This window comes from Schistocerca gregaria, chromosome 6 (genome assembly GCF_023897955.1).
Source record: "Schistocerca gregaria isolate iqSchGreg1 chromosome 6, iqSchGreg1.2, whole genome shotgun sequence".
Classification (NCBI taxonomy): domain Eukaryota; kingdom Metazoa; phylum Arthropoda; class Insecta; order Orthoptera; family Acrididae; genus Schistocerca; species Schistocerca gregaria.
In genome coordinates, this window is record NC_064925.1 from 382,537,530 (window position 1) to 382,551,468 (window position 13,939).

Genomic DNA, 13,939 nt, shown 5'->3' on the forward strand with positions numbered 1-13,939 from the left:
GATTCCAAACCCACCATTTCACTTGTCGTGCACCTGACCACCTACATCCTAACCAATAAATGCTTCAACCTTTGAAGGGAAGGTATACAGAGAAGTTTGTGGCACAATCATGATGACCCTCATGGCACCGTCCTATGCCAGCCTTTTCATGGGGTTCCCAAACTACTTATCTGGGCCGGCTGAAGTGGCCGAGCGGTTCTAGGCGCTACAGTCTGAAACCGCGAGACTGCTACGGTCACAGGTTCGAATCCTGCCTCGGGCATGGATTTGTGTGACATCCTTAGGTTAGTTAGGTTTAAGTAGTTCTAAGTTCTAGGGGACTGATGACCTCAGACATTGAGTCCCAAAGTGCTCAGAGCCATTTTTGAACCTGACCTGGTTCAGGTGCATTGATGACATCTTTATAACATGTACCCAAGGCCAGAACATCTTATACTCATTCTTCCACAGCCTCAACACCTTCTCTCCCATCCACTTCACCTGGTCCTCCTCCCCCTCATGCCATCTTCCTAGATGTTGGTCTCTTTCTCTCAGATGGCTCCATTAACACTTAGGTACACATCAAACTCACCAGTTACCAACAATACCTGTACTTTGACTGCTTCCAGGCCAAAAGAACCCTCCTAGACAGCCTGGCCACCTGTGGTAGATGCATCTGCAGTGATGAGAACTCCCTCACCCAGCATGCTGAAGGCCTCACAAAGGCCTTCAAAGAAAGGCAGTAACCTCGAGATCTAATTCACAAATGGATTTCCCATGCCATATCCTCACAAACACTTGATTCTCAAATCCATCTCAAGAACCGGCTATAAAAAAGCGCCCCCTTGTCACCCAGTACCACCCTTGATTGGAATGACTGAACCATATCCTTATCAGGGGTTTGATTATTTATCATCGCACCCTGAAATTAGGGACGTCCTACTCAAGATACTTCCAACACCATCCAAAGTGGTGTTCCACCATTCACCCAACCTCTGCAACATTCTAGTCCATCCCTATGCAACTCGCACCCCTATCCTTTACCACAGGGATCATACCCCTGTGGAAGACCCACTTGCAAGATCTGCCCGGTCCACCACCCAGCACCTGTTACTTCAGTCCCATCACAGGCTTGTCCTACTCCATCAGAAGCTTGGCCACCTGTGATAGCAGCCACGTTATATACCAGCTCTGCTGCAACCACTGCACGGCATTTTACATTGATATGGCAATCAACCAGCTGTCAAAGAGACTGAATGGCCACTGCCAAACTGTTGCCAGTAACAAGGTGGACCACCAGTGGCACAACATGCAGCACAACACAACATGTCAGGTTTCAATGGCTGCTTTATAACCCATGCCATCTGGATCACCACCACCACCACCACCACCACCCTAAACCTGAGGTAACTCGCTGCTCCCCCCCCCCCCCCCAAATATACTGTGTGTGTGTGTGTGTGTGTGTGTGTGTGTGTGTGTGTGTGTGTGTGTGTGTGTGTGTTCCTTCCCCCCCTGCCCCCCCCCCCCCCCCCCATTTGTGTCTCCTCATGAGTTGGCTGTGTTCTGTAATCTCACACTAGTCTATGAAACTGCTTGCTCTAACACATGCCACCTGCCCAACTCCTCAGTAAGCCACTAGACACTTCCCCACAACCTCCTTCCTGCCTCCCACCTGTCTCCCCCCCCCCCCCCCCCCCCCCCCGCCCCTCCACCTCACCGCAGCACACACAGTGTGTGCCAGTACAAAGTGCCGGCAGTCGATGGAGCACAATGTAGGGAACAGGCATGTGATGTGGTGTGTGTGTGGGGGGGGGGGATGTTTTTCCTACAGCTAGGAAAGGGTACTGCATTCTGAAAGCTAGCCTTTGTTTGTGTGCCTATCGATGAGGCAGTGTTTTTGCCTTTCAGTGAGTCATGTCCTTTATTCCTAAATAATTCATCATTTTCAACCAGAACTTTCTCTACATTATTAAATTATATTCTTTTACTTTATGTTATAGTAATATAGAAATCAAAGTAGTAGAAACAATGAAATGAACTTTCCATTACTACAATAATAGTCAATCACATAAAACATATCACAGATGTCACCTTACTAGGGAAAACAGGCCGGTATATACCAGAGTGCTGATTTGAATAAAATTACTAAATTTAAAAAACCTGGATGGAATATTATTATAAAAAGGATAGACTGTTACTCACCATGTAGTGGAGATGTTGTCGCAGACAAGCACAAGAAGTAAGCTTTTAGATAAAAAGGCCTTCTTAGACCACACACACACACACACACACACACACACACACACTGATGCAAATGCTGCAACTCTCTCTCACAATCACTGCCTCCGGCTGCCGAGTCTGGCCAACAGTGGTCATATGTGTGTGTGTTTGAGTTGTGTATGCGTGAATGCCTGTGTGTAGGTTTCTAATTCAGAAGAAGGCCTTTTGGCCAAAAGCATACTTGATTAGCTGTCTTTTTGTTGTGATTGTCTGCAGTTCAATATCTCCACTATATGGTGAGTAGCAACCTATCCTTTTCATAATATTGTTAAAATTTACATAATGCGATCTACAATAAGTTTTTATACCTGTCCCATTGTTAACAAAAATGAAGAAAAACAACCACAATTATACTGAAAGATGTGACGCAATGCTTCCAGGCGACCGGACTCTGCGCATTTTGAGATATGCTGCCACCCAATGTACTAGCCTACCATTGAGCCCTCACCTGTGTAGTGTAGTCACCACCACCCCACTCTATCAGAAAGCTTTTCAGCTGAGCTCCCACTTCTATTGATCACTCCCAATGTGGCCTCCTCTGCTTCCAGCAGACATTATTTTATATATTTAACAATGAACCCTTGAAATATTTTCCTTCTAAGATGGGTAAGACTAATTGGTCTGTAATTTCTACTGCCATCCCGTGTTCCTTTCCCCTTGTATACAGGTGTTAGTACTCCTTTTTATTTTTATTTTTCTGGATGTACACTATTCTTTATACAAAAGCTAAATCATGATCTTAGGTACATCAAAATGCTCTGACCCATGACTTTTAGGATTTCTGAGTATAGTATGCTGTTCACCCATTCTGGTTTCCTGGAACCTATTGCATTTATTGTTTTCTATGCCTCCCTTCATATTATTTTGTCTCTGCGTCAATGTTTAAAATTATCCTTTGTGTATAAATTTTGAAATTTATTTCCTCTTTAAAATTTTCCCAGTATTTGCTATGACAGGTTTGATTATTCATTGACACATACACAAATTAAGTTCATGAAGCTCATACTGGTGTTCTGCCTCCCCCCCCCCCCCCCCTTCTCTCTCTCTCTCTCTCTCTCTCTCTCTCTCTCTCTCTCTCTCTCTCTCTCTCTCTGTGTGTGTGTGTGTGTGTGTGTGTGTGTGTGTGTGTGTGTGTGTGTGTGTGTGTTTTGGGGGGGGGGGGGGGGCAGTGAGAGGGAGTGGGTGTCCTCAGATGTCTCGATGGAAACTTCCTCTATATAACTATTGAAATAACAGCTTCCAAGTTTCAGAAATAATTGATACATTGCACCATTGTGATACAATTTTCTAAATAATATCTCTTATGTGTGCAGGTCTCGGTGTAGTGAGTGGAACATCGGTACATGGGGCTGCTTTGTTGTCCTGGGGCCATCCAGATGGCATTGTGCGTGCTAAGGTTAAAAAGGAGCAGCCACCTTGGCCGGTCATCAGCACATCAGCGATTGATCCAGTTAGTGACCTGTGTAGTTGTTCTACAGATTTATGTTATTTCCTCAAATTTAATTGTGATATGTAAATTTTTAATATCACTCCTTTGATTATTGACAGTTTCTAGTGCAAAAAACTTACACTAACTCATTCTAATTTAAAAACTTCTGATTGTGGAGAGAAGAGGCAGTGGAGGAGGAAGAGGAGGGAAGATGAAAGGAAACTTCTAAACTAACAGTGCAGAAGTCTTATACATGCCACTTGCTACAGCAGAAGTTTATAAAATCCCTTGTACAAGTGTAAATAGGAACTACAAAATGAAGCATAAACACTCCTCTTAAAGAACACGAGAGTAATTGTTGTCTGAAAAACTTGAGTAAATCACTCAGTGCAAAAAGCCATTCAACAGCCACGATCACATAAAATATTTCTGTATTCGAGGCTATGCTGTCATCATTGTCTTAAAATCTTTTGCTGTAAAATATGTTCATTTTATGCTGAACCTCTTGTGCAAGATGTCAAATACATAAAAATCAGTTTATATAAAAGGTTTATCATTGCTAACAATATAGCGGAGATGCTTGAGTCATGGTAGGCACAATAAAAAGATTCACACAATCATAGCTTTCAGCCATTAAAGCCTTTGTCAGCAGTACACACACATACACACACGCAACTTGCACACACGTCTGCAATCTCAGAGAGCTGAAACTACACTGTGAGCAGCAGCACCAGTGCATGATGGGAGTGGCGACTGGATGGTGGTGAGGAGGAGGCTGGGGCGGGGAGGGGGAGGGATAGTATGGTGGGAGTGGTGGACAGTGAAGTGTTGCAGTTTAGACGGAGGGCAGGAGATGAGGTGTGGAGGGGGAAGGGGTAAGTATCAGAAAGGAGAGAAATAAAAAGAAATTAAAAGACTGGGTGTGATGGTGAAATGACGGCTGTGTAGTGCTGGAATGGGGACATGGAGGGGGCTGGATGGGTGAGGACAGTGACTAACGAAGGTTGAGGCCAGGAGGGTTACGGGAACATAGGATGTATTGCAGGGAAAGTTCCCACCTGTGCAATTTAGAAAAGCTGGTGTTGGTGGGAAGGATCCATATGGCACAGGCTGTGAAGTAGTCATTGAGATGAGGGGTATCATGTTTGGCAGTGTGTTCAGCAACAGGGTGGTCCACTTGTTTTTTGGCCACAGTCTGTCGGTGGCAGTTCATGCAGACAGACAGCTTGTTGCTTGTCATGCCTACATAGAATGCAGCACAGTGGTTGCAGATTAGCTTGTAAATCACATGACTGGTTTCACAGGTAGCCTTGCCTTTGATAGGATAGGTGATATTAGTGAGCGGACTGGAGTAGGTGGTGGTAGGAGGATGTATGGGATAGGTCTTGCAGCTAGGTCTACTACAGGGGTATGAGCCATGAGGTAAGGGATTGGGAGCAGGGTTTGTGTAAGGATGGACGAGTATATTGTGTAGGTTCGGTGGATGGCGGAAAACCATGGTAGGAGGGGTGGGAAGGATAGTAGGTAGGACATTTCTCATTTCAGGGCACAATGAGAGGTAATCGAAACCCTGGCAGTGAATGTAATTCAGTTGCTTCAGTCCCGGATGGTACTGAATTAATAGGGGAATGTTCCTCTCTGGCCGTACTGTGAGACTTTGGGAGGTGGTTGGAGACTGGAAAGATAAGGCACAGGAGATTTGTGTTTGTAGAAGGATGGGAGGATAATTACAGTCAGTGAAGGCTTCAGTGAGACCCTCGGTACATTTAGAGAGGGACTGTTTATGACTGCAGATGCGACGACCATGGGTGGCTAGGCTGTATGGAATGGACTTCTCGGTATGGAATGGGTGGCAGCTGTCGAAGTGGAGGTATTGCTGGTGGTTAGTAGGTTTGATATGGACGGAGGTACTGATCTAGCAATCTCTGAGGTGAAGGTCAACATCTAGGAAGGTAGCTTGTTGGGTTGAGTAGGACCAGGTGAAGCAAATGGGGGAGAAGTTGTTGAAGTTCTGGAGGAATGTGAATAAGGTGCCCTCACATTCAATCCAGATAGGAAAGATGTCATCAGTGAATCTGAACCAGGTGAGGGGTTTAGGATTCTGGGTTTTTAGGAAGGATTCCTCTTGGCCCATGAGTAGGATAGCATAGGATGGTGCCATGTGAGTACCCATAGCTGTACCGCTGATTTGTTTGTAGGTAATGCCTTCAAAGGACAAGTAATTGTTGGTGAGGGTATAGTTGGTCATGGAGATTAGGAAGGAGGTTGTAGGTTTGGAATCCATAGGGTGTCTGGAAAGGTAGTGTTCAACAACGGTAAGACCGAGGGCATTAGGAATGTTAGTTTACAGTTTACAGGGAGATGGCATCAATAGTGATGAGCAGGGCACCATGTGGTAAAAGATAAAGGAACTGTGGAAAGTCAGTCGAGGGAATGGTAGGTATCTTTTATATAGGAGGATAGGTTCCAAGTAATAGGTTTAAGGTGTTGGTTTACAAGAGCAGAGATTCTCTCAGTGGGGGCACAGTAAACATCCACAATGGGGTGTCCTGGGTGGTTGGGTTTATGGACTTTAGGAAGCATGTAAAAGTTGGGTGTGCAGGGAGTGGTAGGGGTAAGTAGAGAGATGGACTCTGGGGAGAAGTCCTGGGATGGACCTAAGGATTTGAGTAGTGACTGGAGAACCTGCTGGATTGCTGGAATGGCATCACTGTGACATGGTTTGTAGGTGGAAGTATCTGACAGCTGACAGAGTCCTTCTGCCACGTAATCCTTGCGGTTCAAACCAACTGTGGTGGAGCCATTGTGTGCAGGTAGGATTATAAGATCAGGGTCAGTTTTTAGATGGTGGACAGCAGTTTCTTTTTGCAGATATAATGTTAGGGAATGATGGTGGGGTCTTCCACAGGGGTATGATCCCTGTGGTAAAGGATAGGGGTGCGAGTTGCATAGGGATGGACTAGAATGTTGCAGAGGTTGGGTGAATGGTGGAACACCACTTTGGATGGTGTTGGAAGTATCTTGAGTAGGACGTCCCTAATTTCAGGGTGCGATGATAAATAATCAAACCCCTGATAAGGATATGGTTCAGTCATTCCAATCAAGGGTGGTACTGGGTGACAAGGAGGCACTTTTTTATGGCCGGTTCTTGAGATGGATCTGAGAATCAAGTGTTTGTGAGGATATGGCATGGGAAATCCATTTGTGAATTAGATCTCGAGGTTACTGCCTTTCTTTGAAGGCCTTTGTGAGGCCTTCAGCATGCTGGGTGAGGGAGTTCTCATCACTGCAGATGCATCTACCACAGGTGGCCAGGCTGTCTAGGAGGGTTTTTTTGGCCTGGAAGCAGTCAAAGTACAGGTATTGTTGGTAACTGGTGAGTTTGATGTGTACCTAAGTGTTAATGGAGCCATCTGAGAGAAAGAGATCAACATCTAGGAAGATGGCATGAGGGGGAGGAGGACCAGGTGAAGTGGATGGGAGAGAAGGTGTTGAGGCTGTGGAAGAATGAGTATAAGATGTTCTGGCCTTGGGTACATGTTGTAAAGATGTCATCAATGCACCTGAACCAGGTCAGGTTCAAAAATGGCTCTGAGCACTTTGGGACTCAATGTCTGAGGTCATCAGTCCCCTAGAACTTAGAACTACTTAAACCTAACTAACCTAAGGATGTCACACAAATCCATGCCCGAGGCAGGATTCGAACCTGTGACCATAGCAGTCTCGCGGTTTCAGACTGTAGCGCCTAGAACCGCTCGGCCACTTCAGCCGGCCCAGATAAGTAGTTTGGGAACCCCCATGAAAAGGCTGGCATAGGACGGTGCCATGAGGGTCATCATGATTGTGCCACAAACTTCTCTGTATACCTTCCCTTCAAAGGTGAAGCATTTATTGGTTAGGATGTAGGTGGTCAGGTGCACGAGGAATGAAATGGTGGGTTTGGAATCTGGATAACATTGGGAGGAGTAGTGTTCAATTGCAGAAAGATGCTGCTCAACAATTGCCGAGATTCTTCCAGTGGGTGCACTGTAACCAGCCAGAGTGAGAGCCTAGGATTGTTAGGTTTTTGGATTTTGGGGAGCATGTAGAAGGTGTGTGTGTGAGCTTTTGTTGGGGTGTGAAGGGATATGGATTCAGGGGAGAGGTTCTGGGAAGGGCCTAAGGATTTGAGTAGTGACTGGAGATCCTGCTGGATTGCTGGAATTGCATCACTGTGACATGGTTTGTAGGTGGAAGTATCTGACAGCTGACAGAGTCCTTCTGCCACGTAATCCTTGCGGTTCAAAACAACTGTGGTGGAGCCATTGTGTGCAGGTAGTATTATAAGATCAGGGTCAGTTTTTAGATGGTGGACAGCAGTTTCTTTCTGCAGATGTAATGATAGGGAATGATGGTGGGGCAAGGTCCGAGGATAAGAAATACTGGAAAGTTGACGGGGTGGTTTGGAGGTAGTGGGGTTGGATCATGGTTGGATGGAGGAGTGAACTGAGTTGGGCAAGGTTCATTACATCGTGGATTTTCTGTTGTTTGTCATTGCTAAAATATTTAAAAACTTAAAGTACCTTGTGCAAATGGCCATGTCCATATAAATATTGCTCGCAGTTGCTTGTTACATCATAAAAACACAGCACACAATAGCACATCTTTTGAACATATTTATGGTTTTAAATACTTTAGCCATGACAAACCTTTTACAAATGCTAATTTTTGTCCAGTTGACCCCTTGTGCGAGAGGTTCGGCATAAAATGAACATATTTTACAACAAAAGATTTTAAGACCTGAAGATGACAGCATAGCCTGTTGAAACTGCTTGTCTCAAATAAAGAAATATTTTATGTGATCTTGGCTGTTGAATGGATTTTCATAATTAAAACAGGTCACCCATCGGTATTCTCAAAATGAGGAAATTCAGTCACACAGTGCTACTGGGAAGTCACCAAATTTGTTTCTCCAATACTATGGTTTTATCAAGATCCAATCATTACTATGCTAGGATATACAGCAAGGCATAATAAATTCAAAGTCACAAAAAGAACTTTAACAGAAACGCATGAGGACTGAAATTGGGCAAGTTGTGAGCCTTAATGGTAAATGAAGTGAACAGCAACAACTCTTCTACAGTACAAGCTCTGTAACATGTTATCACAACTCTGTTATCTTGGGCAGCTGTCTGAGGACACTGTTGAATCAGTGAATAAGTGTGGACAATTTGGCTTTCTGAGCTTGTTTGGGTTGGAAACCACTGTATGAATTTTTATAGCTTCTGGTGATGTCTCGAGCACTGGGGAATAAGAGTAAGGTGCAGAAATATGGTATGAACCACAGCCTAATCCCAATGTAGCAAAAATCACAAAGAACGCAAAAAGTAGAATTGTTTTATTATGTTGATAATTTTCAAGTTATGTCCACCTGTGTGCAACTGAATAAAACTACACTGTCCAGTCACATTAATGTGACCATTTGTCAAAAGTGTGAACAGTCACCTTTAGCAGTGTGGATCTCTGGAAGACATGAAGGAAGAGAGTCAGTGAGGTCCTGGAAGGTACCATTTCCAGTGCCAAAGCCAGCTGTGCTAGGTTTCTCAGTTGAAGTTCCATGGCATGAACAGCTCAACTGGGGTGATCCCACAGATTCTCAATTGGATTTTAATCCAGAGAGTTTGGTGGCTAGTGTATTACAGCAAATGCATCCTGGTGCTCTTCAAACTGCACACGTATACTGCGAGCTGAGAGACACATTTCAGCGTCCTGCTGGTAAGTGCCATTGTGCTGGGGAAAAACAAGCTGCGTGTAGGGATGGACATGGTCCACAGTGAGAGGTGCATACCTGTACAGATGTTTTGTGCCTTCAAAAATTATCACCACGCAAGAACTGCCACAAAAGCTTCCTCAGACCATAACGCTCCCTACTTCAGCTCATAACATCTACATCTATATTTATACTCCGCAAGCCACCCAACAGTGTGTGGCAGAGGGCACTTTACGTGCCACTGTCATTACCTCCCTTTCCTGTTCCAGTCACGTATGGTTTGCGGGAAGAACGACTGCCAGAAAGCCTCCGTGCATGCTTGAATCTCCTTAATTTTACATTCGTGATCTCCTCGGGATGTATAAGTAGGGGAGGCAATATATACGATACCTCATCCAGAAACGCACCCTCTCGAAACCTGGCGAGCAAGCTACACCACGATGCAGAGCGCCTCTCTTGCAGAATCTGCCACTTGAGTTTGCTAAACATCTCTGTAACGCTATCACGGTTACCAAATAACCCTGTGACGAAACGCGCCGCTCTTCTTTGGATCTGTTCTATCTCCTCCGTCAACCCGATCTGGTGCAGATCCCACACTGATGAGCAGTACTCGAGTATAGGTCGAACGAGTGTTTTGTAAGCCACCTCTTTTGTTGATGGACTACATTTTCTAAGGACTCTCCCAATGGTTCTCAACCTGGTACCCACCTTACCAACAATTAATTTTATATGATCATTCCACTTCAAATAATTCCACACGCATACTCCCAGATATTTTACAGAAGTAACGGCTACCAGTGTTTGTTCCGCTATAATATAATCATAGAATGAATGACCCTTATTTCTATGTATTTGCAATGCATTACATTTTGTCTGTGTTAAGGGTCAGTTGCCATTCCCTGCACCAAGTGCCTGTCTGCTGCAGATCTTCCTGCATTTCACTGCAGTTTTCTAATGCTGCAACTTCCCTGTATACTACAGCATCATCTGCGAAAAGCCGCATGGAACTTCAGACACTATCTACTATGTCATTTATATATGTTGTGAAAAGCAATGGTCCCATAATACTCCCCTGTGCATGGTGTTTGCTTTCAGATGTTTCATGCCTTACACGCAAAGAACAATCTGTCTGGTTGAGCATATAGGCTGATTCATCCAAAAAGCACGCCTACCACAACTCAGTAGACATACCTCATTATGGTTTTGGCATGCAAAATCCAGCCTTCATTGCTGATGAACAGCAGTCAGCAGAGGTCCATGAACCAGGCACCTACTGCAGAGGCCCATACACAACAATATTCTCTAAACAGTCGGTGAGGCGACACTGTTGGTAGCCCCTTGTTTCATCTGGTCAGTCAGTTGCTTAACAGTTGCACACCTATTTATCAGTATTCATCTCCACAGCCATCGTTCATTCATATCATTTACAGTCCATGGTGCACTGCAGTTGCCTCAGCACCAGCTTTAGATAGCACCATTTTGGCATGTGTTTTTTATGTTAACTGAGGCAGCATGCGAACAGTACATAAACATAACTGTTTCAGAAATTCTTCTGACCTTGGTCCGAGAGCCATTTATCGTGCTCTTTTGGATGTCCAATAAATCGCTTTGATTCCACGTGAGGACAATGATTGGTTACTGAATGTTGACAGCAAACACAGGTGATGATCCCACTAATGTGACTGGATCAAGTAATGTTGTCATGCTAAAGACATTTTTTTGAAAGTATTTGTATGGAGTGTAGCCATGTATGGAAGTGAAACATGGATGATAAATAGTTTGGACAAGAAGAGAATAGAAGCTTTCGAAATGTGGTGCTACAGAAGAATGCTGAAGATTAGATGGGTAGATCACATAACTAATGAGGAGGTATTGAATAGAATTGGGGAGAAGAGGAGTTTATGGCACAACTTGACTAGAAGAAGGGATCGTTTGGTAGGACATGTTCTGAGGCATCAAGGGACCACAAATTTAGCATTGGAGGGTAGCGTGGATGGTAAAACTAGTAGAGGGAGACCAAGAGATGAATACACTAGGCAGATTCGGAAGGATGTAGGTTGCAGAAAGTACTGGGAGATGAAGAAGCTTGCACAGGATAGAGGAGCATGGAGAGCTGAATCAAACCAGTCTCAGGACTGAAGACCACAACACCAACAACAAAGATATTTCACCTTAATCTTTTTTGGATAGTATAACCATTGACGTGAAAAATATATGTATTTATGTGCATACCATATTGCTTTACACATTACAGATTAGAAACAGTTTGGGCACTTTTTGATTTTATATGACATAATAAAGGTGCAAATTTGTACTCTGAAGTTTGTTCATACTGCTTTACACATGCACTCACTTTGCTTTTTGTAAAGCTAGTGTTGTTGTCGTCGTCTTCAGTCTGAAGACTGGTTAGCAGCTACCCATGGAAGGCTCTTCATCTCCAAATAACTACTGCAATCCACATCCATTTGGACTCACCTAGTGTATTCGTCTCTTGGTCTCTGTCTACAATCGCCCCTCCCTCCCCACAAATACACATACCTCCTCTTGGTGCCAAACTGACAGTTCCTAGAGGAGAGGATGTGTTCTGTCAACTGATCCATTCTTAGTCAAATGGTGCCATAAATTTCTTGTCTCCAAGTTCGATTCTGTACTTTCTGTATTCCTCTGTAATATCACATTTCAAAATCTTTTATTTCCTTCTTGTTTGAATTGCTCATTGTATCTGTATTAAATGGTAACAAATTCCTTGTTTTTAGAAATACTGTTCATACTATTGCTAGTCTGAATTTTACATTGTCTGTGCTTCAGCCATGATCAGTTATTTTGCTGGCAAAGTAGCTAAATTCATCTACTGGTTATAGTGTCTCATTTGCTGATCTAATTCCTTCGGCATTTCCTGATTTAATTCAACTGCATTCCATTAGCTATGTTTTACATTTGTTGATGTTCATCATATAAAGACTCTATCAAATGCATTCACCTGTTTGTCTGCTCTTCCAAGTCCTTTGCTGTTTCTAATAGAATTACAGTTTCACCCATAAACCTCAAATTTTTTATTTCTTATCTGTGAACAACTCATTCACTAAATTTTTCTTTGATTTTCTTTAGTGCTTGCTGTATGTAAATATTGAATGACATTGAGGATTATGTCTGCATTTTGCAACCATGACTTATTAAACTGATGATTCACTAGAATGCACACCTGTAAGCACCTCCTGTTTTTGGTATTGGAGTTTTTTTCTTTTTTTCCTTCTTAGTGGGTACACCAACAAGAAGTTTCTAAGGAAGGTGGCTTATTTCCAGTTCTGCTGCATGTGTTTATTTTACCCATACACAAATAGTTTCTGCCATTTAGTCCATTTCAAATGCTTTTCTGTATAAGAGAGAGCACACTATGTTACCCCAACAAATATAAATACAATGATATGAATGCAACTTACTAGAAATATAGGTGCCTACAGTAGAAATATTGTCTACACAGTAAATGAAATTAAAACTTTAGTCTCCTCTCCATGTATTTTAAATATGTTTATTTTTATTTATTTTGTTTCCCATATCACTTTTTATTTCTTACTGTTTATTAACTGTCCTCAGATACATAGATAAATATACAGTCAAGAGTTTTTTGAAATTGTTAGTCCATGTTTAGCTTTATTCTTTGGTCAGTGTAATGTCTTTTTAAATTTCATGTCTTATTAAAATGTTAAGCTATCAAGCTGATAAGACAGCATATGTATGAACCAAAATGAATAGAACACGTAAATTTAAAGAAGCTGCCACTGTAATGCATATCAAACATTTCTGTACTGCATATATCTATCCATTTTATAAGTTACATTCTTATCATGACATTTTTATTTGTGGAGGTAATGCAGTGTGCTATCTCTTACACAGAAAATCATTTGAAAATGGCCTAAAATGCAGAAACTACCCATGTAGCAGTAAAATAAATACAGCCAGAAGTGAAAAAAATGTCACCTTCCTCTATTGCATTCATCTTGGAGTCTGAGGGTGAGCGTATTTCCAGTGTCTTGTACATCTTGCACACCAAGTGGAAATTTTGTTATGGCTAGCTGTCCCAATAATGCTGAGAGCATGTTGTCTACTCCAAGGGCTATGTTTTCACTGATGTCAAATTATTCTCACAGTATCATATCTCCTGTCTCCTCTTCGTCTACTTCCTCTTTTCTTTCTATAAAATTGTCCTCAAGTTTGCTACGCTTATGTAGACCCTTTACATATTTCTTCCACCTTATAACTTCCCCTTCTTTACTCAGTACTGGCTTGCATTGAGCTATTTGGTATTCACTTTTCTCCAAAGAGCTCATTCCCTGTAGCAGAATATACCTTTCCCATAGCCATGCCTTGAATTTGTTCTCTGCCCATTCTCACTGGTCTGTTTTGCATTTTCTGTCAGTCCTATTTTTTAGACATCTGTATTCCCTTTTTTGCACTTCATGTGCTGCATTTTTATATCTTCTCCTTTCATCCATTAAATACAG

General features: G+C 42.9%; 1 protein-coding gene across 4 annotated transcripts in view; it reads left to right on the forward strand.

Annotated features, from left to right (window-relative positions):
• LOC126278092 (lysosomal-trafficking regulator) overlaps positions 1-13,939 on the forward strand; it is a 543,055-nt gene that overhangs the window by 509,980 nt on the left and 19,136 nt on the right. For all 4 annotated transcript variants that reach the window (XM_049977936.1, XM_049977935.1, XM_049977937.1 and 1 more), the window contains exon 52: positions 3,573-3,709. In XM_049977936.1, coding sequence (XP_049833893.1) covers positions 3,573-3,709 — 137 coding nt within the window. The remainder of the gene's footprint in view (positions 1-3,572; positions 3,710-13,939) is intronic.